This window comes from Panicum hallii, chromosome 9, assembly GCF_002211085.1.
Source record: "Panicum hallii strain FIL2 chromosome 9, PHallii_v3.1, whole genome shotgun sequence".
In the NCBI taxonomy this organism is placed as follows: domain Eukaryota; kingdom Viridiplantae; phylum Streptophyta; class Magnoliopsida; order Poales; family Poaceae; genus Panicum; species Panicum hallii.
In genome coordinates this window covers 60,261,370-60,279,711 of record NC_038050.1, presented here as the reverse complement: position 1 = coordinate 60,279,711, position 18,342 = coordinate 60,261,370, and the positions used below count along the sequence as shown (strand labels likewise).

The following is an 18,342-nucleotide window of genomic DNA, read 5'->3' as shown; positions in this document are numbered from 1 at the left end:
CAACAACTCGCTGTTCCTGGCCGTTGGCCATTCTGCCGGCATCACTGTACCTGATGCCTTTGCTTGCCGGAGCTTTTGCTGATGCCGCCACTGCTTGCTTCGCCTCTAGTGTTTGACCTCAACTCAAAAGCAAAACTCAACATGTAGATAGCGTTCGTATGTATGAACGTGGAACAAAATTTGAAAAATATATGAATGTATAGGAAGTTCCATCTGCCCTGTGCTTCTATCCTTGCTGCAACGACGACAAGCCTGCTGGGCCTCCGTTTACTATGATAGTCATAATTTTTTTACGCGCAGAAATTCCAAAGTATTTTACTACTTGATGAGAAGACAGCAGCGTACACTAGTAACACTAACTGTTTACTTTTGTGCTTCACTGATGACAATAGTAACGGGCCAAGATTTAGGGTGTGTTCATTTACTATTAGAGGGTTCTAAAAACTTTAGAGTGCTCGCTCCCTCTAAAGAATCGCGGTCTTATTAGAGGCCGGATTAGAGGCCTGTTCGGTGCCGGGCTTCTAAAGTTTAGATGTTTCGGGCTTTAGAGTGGTGAAACGAACGGACCCTTGCTATAGTCCGTAGGGTTGATGGACCCTAAGTTGTGCAAGCCAGCTGAGCCTGCTGCTCGGCCCAGCTCTGCCTGCTTCGTTGACTTGCATGTGTTCTGCTACAGGCTGCAGCTTACGATTAACCTTGTTCCGTCAAGCAGATAAAATGGAAATGCTGCTGCAACGGGATGTTCCCGGGCTGTTCCATACGAACCACTCTACACAGCGTCCTCTCAGAAAACCACTAGGCCCAGTAATTCGGTCCGACGTTCAATTATTCAGAGATCCAAATCCAAGTGGATCATCAGAGTCGTTCTCGGTCTTTCCTCAGAAAAGGGGAAGAAAAGGAACCGTCATCGGAGCCAAACGCATGGCTTCGCGAGACAGCAAGAAGCACTCAGAATGTTGAGAGGCAGCAGCGAGGGCCTAGCTAGCGGCGAACTCTGGCACCGACGCGAGAAAAAAGATGAGGAAACGCTAGCTTTTCCGTTTCGCGCGGAGGCCGACAGCTAATGATCGCGAGGAATTCGGTTATCAGATTTACGGTGGATTGTCAACCGCCCCATCATTCCTCCTCGCACCATCCATCCACGGATGCCATCATGCCCCTGCCGTCTTTTACCTTTTCACTCCAACAGGCACGCCATTGCCATCGAGCATGCATATCATGGCCCCGTCATCCTAGTATCCTACTGCTGCCCGGTGCCCGCCGCCACAGCTCCATGGCCCGTGCTAGCGACCTTCATCACAAAGTTGTCTTTGTTCCTCGTGGAATCCAGTTGCAAAAACCTTAAGGCTAGCTGAAACTTGCCTGGGTCTGGGAGTTTAATCTGCTGTCGGCCACTGTACGTTCATGAATCTTTGCATCTTCAGTTCTGCATGTTGAGTCCAAGCAAACTACTGTACATACATGCAATGGAAGCGAAGGGTAGAACTATATATATAAATAAAATCTCTGCGAGGCAGCAGGTTGAGGCGCTGAGCTGCAGCTAAAGCGGTAAGCACACTTTGGGAGCCTTGTTTGCACTCGCTAAAGCTGAATCATCCCCTCCTTTCACAGGCCAAAGCAGAACAAAAGCGACGCCAAAGCACATACACCAACAGTCTCAAAGCTCTCGCCTGCAACCTGCAAAACCACGGTCAGTTACCAGAAGCCTCGCAAATTTCAGGCACACGCACAGCATCAGGGTGACAATTTGCAGTGGTGCACCGCATGATATCCCTACAGCTGCTGCTGCGCGAATTCGATGCTTTTTACCCCTGCGATCCCAAGCGCTCTATGCTATGATAAGGCTCTTTTCTCATGTCTTGGGTAGTGGCCTGAAGCCACCCACCGGGCGGCCTTCTTCCTTCCAAAGCAAAGGCGCCGGCGGCGACTTTTGCCGTCGCATGGGGGCGGGCCGTGGGCATGCGCCGGGGGGAAAGAGGACGGACGGACCCCGGAAAGCTATTTTACTTGCCACATTGGTGCTTGTTTCCTCCCTTTAGTCCCTTTTCTGATTTTGCTCTTCTGGGGTATCAGGAGGAGCGACTTTGGCATGTGCAAACCACATCTTAATGGGAAGATGTAGTAGCGATGAAAAGAGAAAGGGAAAGGGTATGTGTACGGTCTTCACTTTTTAATCCTTTTTCAGTGGGATGGCTATTGTTTTCAGGTCTGAATTGTTTGGATTCAGTCCTCAAGATTTTCTTGCTAATAACCCTTCTCAAACAATAATTGAGTCTCTGAACGAGCATCCTGAAACCCCTTTCCAAGGGCCGTTTGGAAGAAGAGGATTGCTTTAGGAAATTTTGGTATTTAGTAGTTCCACTTTGCACTAGAATGCTAGGGATTTGGATCCCAAAACCCCTTTCCGAGCAGGCCCTTTCTGAATGAATATTAAAAAAAGCCCCAGCATGGCTTGTTCTACAGAGGAAGTCTTGGAGGAATTATGTGTAAAAATTTTCTTATGTTAAACAATCCTTGATTTTTTGTTAAATGTTTGATAGCCATTTATATTTTTCTTTGCTATTTTATAGTATCATGATTCATGTGTAGCAGAAGAGAGATGAATGAAGTGGCTAAAACCACGTAGTGAAGCACTTCGCATAGAATCAGATACTCTGCACCACCAATCAATCTTTACTAAAATCCTCCAATATCCAAAGGTGTAGTGCAATGGAAATGTCACGTTCAAGGACACAAAAGTAACTGTTTGCAAAATAAGACTTGACACTCTTCATTTTCTTCAGTTCTTTCTTCAAGCTCTTTTCATTCCCTGCTTGGTGCGATTTTTCCTTCCTCCTTTTAGTTACAGGGAAAACTTGCTTCTACTTTTCCTCCCAAGTTTAACGAGTCGCAACTGCACTTTTATTTGCTTTCTCAATACTACAGAACTTTAGTAAGCTTGCATGATAATGATATTGCCAATGTACTCTGCACTGGACTAAAAAATGAATAACTTCCAAAGAACTTGACATGAACAATCTGAAATTGTGATCTGACTATCTGAGATAAACAATGTCAACTTCCTTTCAAAAAAGATAAACAATGTCAACAAACAGTGTTCGAGTTTGTACCAAAACTTAGGGGTTCTGGATCCTAGAATACCCCTTCCAAGCAGGGCCTGTCTTAGCGAGCATCTGAAAATACCCTATGCAATGGCTTGTTCTCGGCGAGCATCTAAAAATGCCCCCTTCTAAAAAGGAGCATCTTGGAGGAATTGTGTGCAAAAATTCTCTTATGTGATATTTGAATGTTTTCGACAACCCTCTATGTTGTGGCCACTAAAGACGATAGATGGATCAAGTGGCCACTAAAACCATGTAGCCAAGTACTTTGCATAGAATCAGATACCCTGCTCCACCAATCTCAATCTTTATTAAATCCTCCGATCCAAATATATATATATATATATATAGCGCGAGGGAAATGTCGTGCTCAAGAAAAAAGAAGAAGATATTGTTACCAAAGTTAACCTTGGCACTCTTCCCTTTTCAATTCTTTAATTTTTCTTTCATGCTGTTTCCGTCTGGTAAAGTCTGACGACAGATTCCCAACCGCAGTATGTTTGCGTTTTCATTTGCACATAGTTTTAGTAGCGTGCATGAAATTGCCAATGCACTTTGGCACTGCAGACAAAATCACAAAAACCGACAAGCTCCTAAGAATTAACCATGAACAAACTGATCTTTTTTTGAGGGAAGAACAATCTGAAATTTGATCTGGGAGAAACAATACAGTGTCAACGAACAGTGACACTACAATCTGGTAAGTACATGCAGTCATGCACACATCAGGAAATCAATCACGTACACAAACCAGGAGCGAAACCAAAACTAGGCTCCTTAATCAACACAGTAATCACACACTGCTGATCACAAACACTTAGACGGCGATCTCCACTCTGGGCTCGAAGGAGAAGGCGGCCAGGAACTCGCTGGCCTCCCCGTCGCCGTTGACGTACCTGGGCAGCTCCTCCCACCGGTTGCTGCCCACGTCGCACATGAAGCAGCCGCCGTTGACCGCCTCGCCGGAGCTCACGCACACCACGAGGCGGTCCCCGTGCCCGACGCAGTTGATGTCGGCCCGCTTGCCGTGGAACCCGTGCGACATGGCGGGCGGCATGGCGGCCACCTGCCGCCACGCGCCCCCGGAGAACTCCCACACCCGCAGGCTCGCGGTGTCCAGGTACTCCGAGAGCACGACGGCGTAGGCGGCGCCGCCGCACGCCACGACGTCGATGGAGTACTCGAAGTAGACGGGGAGGATGCGGGGCAGCTCACAGAACGTGCGGCGCGCCGTGTCGCAGGCGACGACGGTGCCCGAGTGGCTGAGGAAGTAGGCCACGGCGTCGGTGCCGCCCGCGCGAGAGGGCACGACCACCGAGGAGTACTGCTTCGACGCGCTGCGCTGCATGTTGGTGGCCACCACGTCGCCGGACTTGCTCAGGAAGTAGACCGTGTCGTCGCCGCCCTGCCCCGGCGCGTCGGGGCACGAGTCCTCCTCGGACCTGTGGGCGAGCGGCACGGGGCCCTCCCACGAGTCGCTGGACGAGTCGAACACCGTCATGGACAGGTCCGGGAGCTCTCCCGTGAAGAGGGCGACGCGGTAGGGGGCGCCGCCGTACATGGCAATCGCCTGCAGCTGGTGCTGCCCGCCCTGCCGCGGCGGCGAGGGGAGCGCGCGCGACGCGCCCGTGAGCGGGTTGGCGACGGTGAGCGCCCCCGTGGCCGGCGCGCGGTAGAGGACGAGGCCGCGCGACGCGGCCACGGGCACGGACCCCGGCGCGGCGCGGCAGTGGTTCCAGCCGCGCTCGGCGGCGTCGAAGGCGACGGCCGGGCGGTGACCGTCGGACTCGGAGAGCATGAGGAACCACGGCTCCCGGGAGGGCACGCGGGCGCAGGCGTCGAGGAACGTCGGGGACGCCGCGGCCGCGCGCCACCGGCGGCAGACAGCGCGGAGGCGGAAGTAGCTCGCCGGCGGGAGGCGCGCGAGGACGCGCTCGAGCATGTCGTCGTGGAGGTCCCCCAGGCCGGAGGAGGCCGGGGACGACTTGCGCTTCCTACCGTTGGGCGACGACGGCGCCTCCATCGCGATGAGCTCCATCTGGCGGCGCGCGCTACGAGATCTCTGCAAAAGGAGACCAACAAACGAGTCAGTTACCCGGTTCGAGATTATGTAAGAATTGGAAAGAATTCCAAGTGACGGAGGAACCCAATTGGTTCTTGAGTGGCTCGCAGCGACGAGATGCAATACCTTGGGGGAGTTGTTGGTTGGAGGAGGAGGAGAGGTGGCGGCGACTGTTCTTGCTGCCCTTCGATATGTGACCGGGGAAACCTGCGTGGTGCGGCAGCTCGGATTTATATCCGAGCGCCGGCGAAGGCGACGGGCAGGCGGAGACTCGGTGAGAAGGGTGAGGAGTCTACTCTTTTTGTCTGCGTTGACATGCGGAGAAAGCGAGCTCTCCGCGTGCTACTCCACCCCTCTCCACTCTCAGGCTGGCCGTGGGTGGTGCCGGAGCGTGGACGGTGGTGGCGGACTGCTTGTCTGTGACGAGCTAGTGTGGGCTAGCCGAGGCCACCACCTCCTGCCTCCCTATTTATACCCGTACCAGCACGGCGACGATGGTGCCGACAGGCGACAGTGTGCCGCGACGGCGTGCGGGCGTAGAATTATACGTTGCCCCCCGGCCCCTGTTTATACCACAACTACATCAACCCTGTTTATACCACGATCCATGGCATCACTTTGTGAATAAGGGCAGGTTAGGTTTTTGGCCAAATGCATCATGTATTTTAGGCGTTATGAAAAGTAGTGTTTATTTTTACCACAAACTTAGTCTTTTTTCTTTGTCACGGATGTATTTATTTCTGTAAAGCTGTTCTTTTTTATGTATGTATACTTCCTCGATCCAAAAAATAAGATAGTTTGAAAATCCTATTAGTGATTAATAAGAATGTAAAATGGTCGTTCCTAACTGATTGCTCCGCTGCTCTCCCAGTTTAGACTTCAAAAGCAGACACTCCTTATCGTTAAAAAAAAAGCAGATTGAATAAAAATTCTGCAAAAATGTGTGGCAATGCCTGGAGATCCTCCAGATAAACACGCCTTAGCCTTAGGTGCTCATACCATGTACGGTGTGGTCTTGTGTTTGGACCAAAGTTGACCACGCACAGCCACTGGGAGCGAGCGTCTGGCTCGTAGCAGACCTACATCTAGCAGGTGCTGCTTGCGCTACCGATACCCTCTCCCCATCGTTACACACCGTGATCGAGGCGCCAGTCCGCAGCCGCTGGAGCCTGATTTGAGCAGGAATCTTTAGCGCAGTGCGTAGCTTTGAGTAAACTAATTACTGGTAGGCGCGCGCGCGCGCTTTTGGATTGTTAACAATCCGGTGATTAGCTAGTACTGCACCACTGCTATAGTTAAATACCCTCGCTTATTAGGCTTCGTAGGTAGGGCAGTGCACGGCGGGCGGCGGCAGAGTGCATGCATGCATGCGTCAGAGTGTGATTACTAAACTAAACTAAGGCTACTTTTCTCGTGTCACGAGCGTGCACCTGCGCTGCTGGCTCGACGTGCACGCTTTTCCCCTTGATGAGTAGCTTGGACAGCACAGGAGGCCTCGAACCTCGAACGCCATCAGGTTAATACGCTGTGAGGTTCCGAGTTTTAACTGCCTGCTGCTTCTCAAGAATGACAGCGGCGGGCAGTTATAAGTACGATTAGTGGCGCATGCAGGCAGGCAGGCAGGCAGGAATCTTGACGAATTCCGAGGCCGCGCGCGTCGCAAGGGCGGGCAGGCACACTACGAGTAAAAAACAAGCAGAGCCAGCCGGGCAAGGCACATCCTGATCCGATCTAACCTCTCGCCGACTTTTGTACGGGGCTGGTGTCGTCCGATCGGAACGGGACGGGCGCCCGGTCCGTGCTGCTGTCTGCCGCCGCCCGTGCGAATGATCGAATTTACGTTCTACATTCCCGGCGGCCGTACGATATGAACGCCGTAGATCTGCGAACAGTAGGTAGCAGAACGCACCACGCACCGCAGTGACGAGCTGATGAAAGGGAGAGATGAAGTGGCGCTACAGTTGCAGAGTGCGTGCCAGCAACATGGCACGAACGCACTCTGCTTGTCTCTCGCTACATCAGCACTACATGCAACGAACAGTGTAAACAAAAAAAATGCTACTAGCTACTAGAGTACTATGGCTGCTAAAATGCAACATGGAATGAACGGGAGAATTGGCCGTAGCCAAGAAGGTATCCAAGTGGTGTGGTCACGAGAAAATAGTGAGCACGCAGCAAGCTGGGGAGGTTGAAAAACAAAGGAAGGAAAGAGAGAGAATAATATTCCATTCCATGGCTGAACATGCAGGCAGCAGTCTGATATTCCACGCCCATCCATGTCAAAGGAAAGAGAGGGGGAGAGAGAGAGAGAGAGAGAGAACAAGCTATAGCTATAGGGTGGGCGTCCATGGCTGACCTTTGTAAAGCAAAAGCGGGAGCGAAGCGATAGGGGGCGTGCACAGCACAGCAAAAGCAACGGAACAGCCACTGTGCTTGTGGCGCCACGTCCCTTTCTTTCCGGCCGGCTCATCTCCCCCCCTCTCTCTACTGGAGTAGTATTAGGATTTAGGGTACCATTATATTTGCAATGTTTATTAGTGGCACCTCTGCATTTGTATTGGATGATGCCCTCCACTTTCCACTTCCCCTCTCTCTCTCTCTCTCTGCTTGCATGCACCATGCATGGCCTCCGTCTCGTAGGGGGAATCTTCTCGCTCTCTCTCTCTCTATGCCGGATGCCCGCTGCCGCATTCGCGTCCACGCTTTTGCTTTCCGCAAGTCAAATGGGGCCCACACCACGCCCCGCCGCTGCGCCTGCGAGCAACGTACAGCAACAGAGTACGATGCGGGGCCCCGTCCAATTTTTACCACCCCAGACTGGGGTCAATACAATACAATACAATAGGTTACCCCCTATGTAAGTATACCTGGTACTACGTCCTACCAGGCACGGGCGACATGATCCGCACAGGCGCACACTAGACACTACTGCTGCCTCAAAGGCTCAAACAAACTGTTCATTTGGCAGCTGCCACAGCCGAGAGAAAACACGGATTAAAAATGAACGCTGGTCAAATCTCGGCGTTTGGCATATGAGTAAAACTTTACTTGATGTATGTTGTCCCTGTCTCAAAATGCAAGATATTTTATTTTCATTCCAGGTCAAACTTCTCTCTGATTAGCTCCGACTAACTCTGAAGAGAAACATAGAACGTTAACACCTACGTGCTATAGGTACCAAGTAAATGCAAAAGCGAACTTTGCATGATAACCATGTTACCTTCCATCAACCACGCAGACGATCTGTGAGTAGAAGCATCTGGTTCTGTTTTACATGATCATCTAAAATACTAAAATATTTTCTCCGTTCTAAATTGCAGTTCGTTTTGGTAAAAATCTAGATACATATATTTTATTATGCATCTAGATAGATATTATATTTTGATATATATTAAAAAAATTATGTATCTAAATTTATTAATGTAACCTACAATTTGAAACGGAGAGAGTAGAATATAGTTACTTCTACGATCTCATATGGGACAAGTACAAAATTGACGTGTAAAACAAATATATTGATGACCATCCGCGCGAAGTACTCAAAATGCTACTAGGTTCCAGCAAAAGGAAAAGGAAAAACAAGAGAAGCAATTGCATGGCACTATGGGCAGAGATCTCGAGGTGGGTAGTCACTAGTCAGACTCGGAGCAAACGCAGCAGCAGCAGCAGCAGGGACACGCTCACTTCCATCCAGCGAAATGTCAGAGCTGCCTGTCGGGCGGGGCCCACCCTGCGACGCTGCTACCCTGCAGGCTGCGACCTGCGAGGACGTACGTGCTCCAGTAAACATGATGCAGCGGGCCAGACAAACCACTAGCGTTTGTCTGCGTGCGCAGCTCTGCGCCTCTGCTCTGTTTAAAATTAAAATTGCCACTACTTGTTTTTTTTAAAAAAAATCTACTGCTGAGGGCTCCTCAGAGGTCAGAGATCCTGAACGGCCAGGTGAAGTTTTCAACGCTCGCATCGTGCAGAGGGGTACTACTTGGACTGCTCAGAGGTCAGAGCTAGGATCCTCCTACGGTATTTCGGTAGTAGTAACGCAGTAGGTCAGTACAGTACGTAGCAGGTATTCGTAGTATTCAGTATAGCAGGTTTAGTTAGTACGGTGTACTCTGTACTACGGCGCATTCATGCTGCTTTACCATTTGCACTTCATCAGCCTTTTTTTTACAGGCTCTTCATCAGGCTTTTCTCAAGTGAAAATACAAAGCTCTTTTATATCCTACATGTACTCGTACTCGTATCGCTGGCCGCACTGATACTTTGGTAAGCAGCGGGGTAAATGAATCCAGGGGCCAGGGGGGAAGGAAGGAAGCCGACAGGTGCAAGGAGCCAGAGCTCCAAGGAAACCGAGAAAGATGCAGGGTGCAGACGTGCAGTGCCGCAGCTAGCAACGGTGTGCAGGTCAGGATTAACCTATATTCAGGTTCAGTAGTAGCGGTCGTAGTTAAAAAAAAAAAGTAGGAAAAAGGAAAGAGGTGCACGTACACGTCCTGCGATTCTGCATCCCACACGCATGCACACGTACAGCCGCCGCTGGCCAAAGCAGGCTGCAGGACTCGTGGTCGTAGGTGGTACGAGCATGCATGCCACAGACTTGTTGACGCATCATTTTTCACGCGAGGGGCACTGTAGTTTTGACCGGGCGGTGGAGAGCAGCAGCATGTACAGTACGCACTGGCGCTGCTGGTACATACACGGCTACCGGACCAGCGTCGGTCAGGTTGAATGAACTTGTAACAGATTCGTGGCGCTGATGATGAGACTCGTGGCGCTGCCGCTGCAGAGCTGCTCGTCCGTCAAAGCTATTGGTGGCATCCCTGTCCCTGCCACCTGTCGATCAGTGCTGCCTGGGCCTGCCCATCTCCTCCGGCTCTGAAGCAGCAAGCTCGTGCTAATTCGACGACCTGCGCTGTGGACGTGACCGACCTTGCTGTTCAAAGACTCCCATGCATGCATACGTACGCGTACGTATACGTGCACCAGCGACGAGTACGTACGCTGTACATACGATACTTAACCGTTGTCTGCACTCTGTACATACATACGCATGCAAGCGTGTGTACGGTGCGCATTCATGCATGCGGCAGCTGCATGCATGGCAGAATGTAGCAGCGTGGGCATATACATAAATACCTTGTAGGGGTAGTACATGTGGCTGCAGGTCATGCATGCATCTTGGGGGGTTGTTGCGTGCCACCACGTAATGATTGGGCGCGCCCGGGAGACTAGCGTGCATGAACGCATCGCATGGGCAGCCGCACGCCGTCGCACGCCGGGGGAGATCCCGATCCGATCAACGACGACCATGCATGCCTGCGCGCGGGCACAGAGTGTGTGTGTGAGAGAGATGCATGGGCCGAACGAACAAACGAATGATCGAGGCCGGCTCAATCTCCACCTCCGCCAATCAGGCCGGCGATTATTGGCGCGACCGCATACATGCACGCGCTAATGAGGCTGCTGGGTCACGCGCGCGGCCGCCGTCGCACGCCGCATGCAGCGTGCAGTAGTGCAGCACCATCGCGCAATGATGCAAAGCGCCCCGGCGAGGTTGCATGCGGTCGCTCTCCAGCGCCCTCCCTTCCTCTCTCGCATGCAAAGGATGGGGGTCCTGCATCTCATGCCGCGCTGTCTACCGGCCTTCCTCGACCGGTCCTCACCGGCCGGCCGGCGAGCGAGAGCGCGAGACTGCCGCCGCCCATCACGCCGTACGCCCCGCCACAGCGGCCGTGTCGCGGCCCTGCCGGCCTCCATCCGATCCGCCCATGCATGCGCACCCACCCATTTATTTCATTCATGCATGCTGCGTTTGCAAGCAAAGCGCGCTGCTGCATGCGAGCACAGGGATGAAAAGGCCGGGGACGACCTAGGTAGCACGCATGCATAGGATGTCTGAATGGATCCGTGGAGAGAGGTCCAAAATCAGAATAATGGCACCACACGTAGACGTGAGAGTGAGACAAGCATGGCAGCCAGCTTCGTGTGCTCGTTCCACCCTCCCCGGCCCTCCTCCTTGGTAATGGCGAAAAGAGCAAAGGTGCATGGTGGTGGTGGCGGCTTCTAAGCACTTCACACAGAGTGAGTTTTCAGCTTCATTTCGACCAGACCGTGTGTTTTCGCCTTGGAGGCTATTAAAGCTCGCCGGAGCTTAGCTTAGCTAAAAAAAGGGGACGATGCCCGCTCTATCTGCTCTAATTACAGTTCATTTTTTGTGTGCTTCCCGGCCGTTTAGAACATCTAAAGCACCGCGCGCGCAGCCAGGTTCACGTACTCATGACGGTCATTACAAAGCCATCACGCAACTAGAGCAGTAACCAACTGTTGCTAAAAACACCATTTAATAAGCTAAGGTACCTGCTCACCCATCGCTGATAATAACACAGCTACTATACGCAAAAGTATGTACAGTAGTAGCGAACTTGCAAGCTAAGCGACCCCTCTTTTAAGAAGAATCCTGTATATACGTGCGAAGTACCACTGGGCAAGCCGCACTTGTGCTGCTTTTTGTTTGCTTTCCTAACCGCTTTACTCTTGGACGTACAGAGTTCAGCTTCATGCATGCATGGTACGGCCGCACACGTATAAAACCATGTTTGAAATCGTGCTGGTCTGCCACTAGTCGATCTGTAGGAGCAAGGAATCGGCTCTAGTCGTTCATATAGTTTCCCAGCTCATCCACAATGATTCCTTTTCTATCGGAACACTCAAAATATAGCATAGAACAATATATATTTAAAAGCAATCAAAATATAGCATACAAATAAAGAAAGACAATTAAGAGAAAATGAAAAAAAAGGAGAAAGGGTTCACTCACGCTGGGCCGACACGGTCCTGTTAGGCCAAGTTTCTTTCTCTCAGCTGAGCCAAATCTTGCTCGACATGGTCCAAAGCAACCACCACCACCAGCGGGCCTCAGATCTTGGAGGTCCAAACAATTGCCAGTGTCTGAGGACCGTCATTTTCATATTCATTGCCTCAAAGGATCCGGCAATGATTAACATCCAATCGGCAAGAACTTCTCCTCAGGAGATGTGAGTTGGTTGCGTAAATTTTAGAATGTTTCTCTGAAATTGTAATTGGCGTTCAGACCTTAACTGAGCGATTTACATATATATTTATATAAAAGGCAACGAAAACAAAAGGAATTCGTTGTGCTCGTGTCAACAAGGCCATGTTCGTTTAATCCCTGAGAGGGATTGAAGAGAACCGAGGGGGATTAGATCCCCTACAAGTTAGTTGGGGATTAGATCCCCCTCAATCCCCTCCGATCCTTCCATCTCAGGAATAACCGAACAAAGCCTAACCGAGGTGACACATCACAGCACGAGCTAATTACGAACCTGCTAATTTGGTTCGTGCTATCCCTCGGCAGCTACCACCATTTGTGTGTGGAGGCTAGCTCAGCTGCTAGGTACAAGGTCCAAATCTTCACTGAATTTTCCGTCGACAAATGAACAGAAATCCTCATAAATCTTGAGTAGCTGCAGCTACAAGTAGCCGACGAGACCGATGCGCACAAATCGGCGGACGTGGACCCATGGAAAGCGCACATCCACTAGCTGCAACTGTACTCAGCTTCCATCAGAAACGACCGGAGCGCTGCATTCCATTGGTGCTCTGTTGATCAGTGGCAGCGCAAGGGTTTACCAAATGGTTTCTGGTGTCTGGGTAATGAGCTTCACATCTTGAGTTTAAAACCCAAGGCCACCATGAGGCTGAAAAACGCAGCAAAGAAATTAAATAGGGAACATGCATACAACACTTTCAGCAATATTATTGCGTGGATTAAAAAAAATAAGTATGATGCGTCCATGCATGATGAGAGCAGGCTTGTTCTATAGGTGGCGTGCCAAACTTGGGCCCTTCGGAAACAATTATTGGCTGCCGTTGGTTTCCGTTTCGCGCGCGTCAAGTTCGTGTCCTGAAGATTAACAATGCCTGTACAGTTGTATTGTGTTTGAAGTCCTCGTCAGGTCACCTGCAAGGCTAATGTGATCTTGGAAAACTATTGTTGCGGAGCACATTATGGTCAACATCTGCGGCCCCGGATCCCCTACAGCTCATCCAAGTCTTGCGGAGCATCTCCGCGAGATCTGGACGCGGCATGGGCGGATCACACAGTTAACTGTATTTTAGACGTAGCACGATTAAGAATTCAAGAGTGGTCGACTAGCTAGTGTGTAGTGCAGAAGCAGAGCTGTCTAATACAGTACAGCATTGCTGTCCGATTGCTTGTTTCAGAACAATGGAGATAACCCTGACCATATGAATCCATATGCCACCATAAAAAAAAAAGTACGAGGAAAATTATACGATATACCCTGCGAGTTGTGATGTGACATGTGATCTCGTAGGACCGAAATTGCGACAAGAAGGGGAGTTGAATGTGAGCCTTTAAAAAATTCTCTAAAATAACAAGACCTATGTCTCTAAATTAACCCGACACATCTCTTTTCTAACCGCCAAGATGACACAAGCCAACTCGTGACGAGCTCACCTTAGGAGTGATTATGAAAAGCTCGATGCAAACGGAAGCAAAGATCCACAGTGATGCCAAAGCAAGGATTCACCAAGATGACAGAAAAACGTTTCCGAAAAAGACTCACAGAGGAACTTGAGCTCTCTCCCGTGTGCGTGCGCGAGCGCCCCAGGCGCCAGCAGCTGTGCGCTGTCTCTCTCCTTCGTGCGCTTCGCAACCTGCAGAGACAAGAGAACAAGAAACACACGATTTGTGGCCAAATCAAAACCAACTGCCACTAAAATTGAACCAGAGAATCACAAGGCAGTAGGTGAGCTATCTCTAAGAGATCATCGCTCAAAGTTTAGCCAATCAACGGGAATTTTAGATCACGTGGAGAAGACCGGTTTTCACCCAAAAACTTTATGCTCCGGTCTCTGAACTCATGAGGATTTAGACAAAATTCCTTCAGTGGAGAGGATCAACTCACGTCCTAGTTCATCTTAGATCAAAGAAAACGAACCAAAGACTTCTCAAATCGACGAATTTGAGCAAGAACGGGAAGGGAAAAATGGGACAGAAAAAGACACACAAAAATCACACAACTTGGATCTGGACGCCCGGAGGACAACAGGAGGTTAAGGCCTCCATTCCCACAAAAAGTTCAGCGCAAACACTAATCTCGAAATTAGAGAGTAAGCAAGTAAAATGAACTAGAGTTTTTGTTAAAATGAGCAACTAGCCATGCCCATCTATTATCAATGGTCCTCGCAAAAAATGAAAATACCCTACCTAATAACTACGATACACGCCCACGCAGGGGTAAAATGGTCCAACTTTTGGTAGAGCTATTGGACGGACACGCCGCCTTCACGACTTTGCTTCGCCTCAATGCAAGCTTCGCGATAGCGCCCCGTGTCCTCCACTCTACCGATCTGGCCGCACCGGACGCACCCCCGGTTTTCAAGCCCAAACTGGGAAACCTGCTTTCACGGTGGTTTTGAGACCCAAACCACCCAAACTGTCCATCTTCCCTTGGTCGCCACGCGACTACCTTGATGTCGACACGTGTCCAGTCTCCGCCAGGCCTCTGACGCCTCCATCCCGCTTGACTCGACCGACGCCGTCTTCATCCGTCCACGTACTCTTGCTCTTTGATGCATCACATGGATCGCTCGTAACTCCGTCCAGACTCCTCCGATCCCTCGGTCCAATCCTACTCGCGTTCATCCTTCACCACCCTTGGTCCATCGGTATGAATCTTTTGCTTAACCTTCACCGCATCCGACGACCGTCACGTCGCATTCTGTGCCTATGCATCACGAGCCAAGAGACATCAAATTCACACAACATTGTCAATCACTCGTCATCCAGGGTTGACCACCATTGGTCCTCGGATCTATAAATAGCCAGTTCTCCATCGTACCTTCAGTTCACATCAGTTGCGCGCGACTGTGCTTGCTTTAACTGATTGTGCTAAATACTGCAGGAAATGGTACGCTTGCTTCCTTGTCTACTTTGCTAGCGGTACAGGTGCTCCGATTTCTAGAGACACACATGCTTACACGTGCCGCTACTGCAGGGCGTCGTGAAAATTGGGCCGTGGGGCGGCGAAGGGGGCCGTGAATGGGACATCCCGGCGGCGATGCCGCGGCCGCACCGCCTGGAAGCCATCACCGTCTGCAGCAGCCTCGCCGTCGTGGACGCCATCTCCTTCGCCTACAGGGACGAGCAAGGCCGGCGGCACCACGTCGGGCCGTGGGGAGGGAAGGGCGGCGACCCCTACGTCGTGAGTACACACAGACCAACTCGAACCGGATGCCCTTCTATCTGTTGTGGGTCTGATGATTCAGTACATCCATCGTCCTGACAGCTAACGCCTCTTGTTGGGTTGGGTCATTGGGTGAATTTATCGCAGATTCGCCTCGAGCCGTCGGAGCTCCTGACGGAGGTCTCGGGGACGTTCGCCTACGTCGGCACGCAGCCGACGGACGCCGTGACGTCGCTCACCTTCGTCACCAGCCTCAGGAAGCACGGGCCTTTCGGGGATGTGGACGGGACGCCCTTCAGTGTCCCCGTGCTCGACGGCGGCAGCATCGTCGGTCTGTTCGGGCGCGACTGGGCTTACATCGACGCCATCGGGGTCTACGTCCGTGCCGGCTGATGCATACTCCAACTTTAGTTTCGCCTATCCGTTCATTCGGACATTGCATGAATTAGCTGCAGCGAGCAGATACTGAAAAAATAAGATTGATTATTAAACAGCAGTGACATCTACAGTGCAAGAAATTCAGTTTTTTGCTAATTTTTCGAAGTCCAAGTGGTGATTTTTGGAATTTTTCACAGTTCTAGCACGAGCTATGACAGGTAGGGATCTTCTATCATGGCTACTTATCCACGGAAGAAAAATGGTGGCACTTCTGACAGAAAATCTCTCATGTATGAGAACCTTGTGTATAACCTTTTGTGCAGTAAAGAGACAAGCATATCAAAAGTCTATATTTAAACCCTAATCTATTATATTATATTCGTTCGATTTTCACCCTCGAACCATAAAACCGGGTGAAATACAACCCTCACCCTAAACCATTCCGGTTTTGATCTGACATGGCATATGGTTTTGATACATCATCTTGTAAGAGTGGAGCCCACATGTCAGCTCGGTCTTCTCCACCTCTCTCCTATCGTCTCTCATGTCAGCACCTACCCCTTTCTCCGTCGCTGTTCACAGGTACCCGTTTGAAATTTGGAGGCTAGCGGCTAGGTACAAGGTCGAAATCGCCACTAAATTTCCTGTTGAACGAATGGCATAAATCCTCATAATTTCTACGTACCCACACAAGAGTTTCTTGCTGAAGAGCGAGGCCGATGTGGGAGCACGTGGAGGGCGCATGTCCACCCATAACAACTACCCTCCTGCTTCAACCATATAGAAGAGGCCACCCGAGCCCCAGCATTTTGCATTGGTGCCTTGTGCAGTTGTGCTGCGGTCGTCGCGCTAGAGTTCACGAAATGGTCCCTCCCCGTCCTGGTCCTCCAGCTCGCTCGTTCACTCCGAGCTCATGCCTCATTGTGTTGTTAATCACACGCTGTCTCTCTCTCCCTTTTCTCTCTGTGTGCAGAGCTCGTCGGTGGTGAAGGTTGGGACGTGGGGCGGCGACGGCGGGAGCCCCTGCGACATCACGGTGGCGCCGCAGCGGCTGGAGAGCGTCACCATTCGCTGGGGCAAGGTCATCGACTGGATCGCCTTCTCCTACCGGGACAGCGACGGCAAGACGCACACCGCCGGCCCCTGGGGCGGCAACGGCAGAGGAGAGGGCACGGAGACGGTGAGTGTCCGTACCGATCGGTCGAGCAAGGGGAGTACTTGTCAATTGGGCTCGATCTGTAAATCCTCTTGCATCAGTTCTTGTTCCTATTTTTCTCAAAAAAAAAATAAATTCTTTTTTTCTGCCAAATCAAAAAAAATCTTGTCTCTATTGCATCCGGACAGATCACTTTCGGCCCCTCAGAGTACGTGACGGAGGTCGCCTGGTCGGTGGGCCCGTTCAAGCTCAAGAACGTGGAGCGTTGCATCACCTCGATCAAGCTCGTCACCAACGTCGGCACCTACGGGCCCTTCGGCCACGCGGTGGACAGCACGCACCACAGCTTGCCCGTGCTCGGCAATGGCAGCGTCGTCGGCATGTTCGCCCGCGCCGGAGATTACCTCGACGCCATCGGCTTCTACGTCCTCCCGTGCTGAATCCGGCGACCAAGCTGCCTTGCTATATAATACCCCCGGGACCTGCCAACATTTGGTCATAAATGTCTGTACCGTACCGTCTTTTTTCTGTAAGAACTTTTTTATGCGAGGCATATTGTACACTTAGCCCATACATAAACCCTGCTATTATAATGTCTATCGGGCCGCTCACTGAAATTTGGTGGTGCAAGTAGTGTGCCAAGAACTTCGGTTATTATTTGCGACGGCGTATAGTTCGCCGCCGGGATCGCACATTCGAACCTCCTGCCAGGCAAAACGAGAACACGAATTTCTGAAAAGCAATGAGGCCATGGATTAGGCAAAAAGAAGATCCGTGCTATAAGACTTGGAAACCGCCGTTTGTCCTCCCACTCTTGGATGATATCGATTCTAAAACTCACACTCCTACCGTGTCTATCTCTTGAAGCCCGCACAAAATCCTGAGAAATCTGAGGGAAAGAAAAAGAAAATGAGTTTGGAAGAGAGAGTTTGTTCACGACAGTGATGTGGATCACCCATGGCTTCACCCGGACTCGGACAGTCCTTGGGTAAAAAGCCTATTGCCCTTCACGGCCCTTGGTACATGGGCACCAGGTCTTACCGCTGACCATCACGTCACATCCATACAAGCACATCATCAGCCAAGAAACATGTTTTCTGCACCATACACATCACTAATTTACATCTGCTTCCGGTTAGCAGTGGACATAATTATGCACAATAGAAACATGCAACGCAACCAAGAGCCTATACCTACTCGTCATCGTCATCATATACATACCTCATACATAGTCCAAGATTCACTTCGGCTTGATGTCTTGTACGCCAAATACCACTACTACGTAAGGTTGTGATTGGTTGGGTGCATAAACCCTAGCTAGTGGAGTGCAGATTAGGTATGTTTGATTGTCTGGTCAGCTCTTTAGCCAGGCTCCAGGCTCCAGAATGACAAAGCAGCCCTCTACCCCGGCTT

The 18,342-nt window shown here is 50.9% G+C and overlaps 3 protein-coding genes across 3 annotated transcripts; 2 read left to right on the top strand and 1 right to left on the bottom strand.

The window, feature by feature from the left end:
- Positions 1–3,735: 3,735 nt before the first annotated feature.
- On the bottom strand, positions 3,736–5,586 carry LOC112877051 (F-box only protein 13-like). The gene is made up of 3 exons (XM_025941254.1): positions 5,460–5,586; positions 5,290–5,370; positions 3,736–5,163 (listed from the first exon to the last, which is right to left on the bottom strand). The coding sequence occupies exons 1-3, from the start codon at positions 5,478–5,480 to the stop codon at positions 3,919–3,921; spliced, it is 1,347 nt and encodes a 448-aa protein (XP_025797039.1). The 5' UTR covers positions 5,481–5,586; the 3' UTR covers positions 3,736–3,918.
- Positions 5,587–15,071: 9,485 nt separating this feature from the next.
- Positions 15,072–16,102, top strand: LOC112877997 (horcolin-like). Its single transcript, XM_025942372.1, has 3 exons — positions 15,072–15,119; positions 15,207–15,413; positions 15,543–16,102. Exons 1-3 carry the CDS (start codon positions 15,117–15,119, stop codon positions 15,786–15,788), a joined length of 456 nt encoding a protein of 151 aa, XP_025798157.1. The 5' UTR covers positions 15,072–15,116; the 3' UTR covers positions 15,789–16,102.
- A 390-nt stretch (positions 16,103–16,492) lies between these two features.
- On the top strand, positions 16,493–17,528 carry LOC112876226 (protein GOS9-like). Its single transcript, XM_025940282.1, has 3 exons — positions 16,493–16,639; positions 16,747–16,953; positions 17,118–17,528. Exons 1-3 carry the CDS (start codon positions 16,493–16,495, stop codon positions 17,367–17,369), a joined length of 606 nt encoding a protein of 201 aa, XP_025796067.1. The 3' UTR covers positions 17,370–17,528.
- Positions 17,529–18,342: the final 814 nt, after the last annotated feature.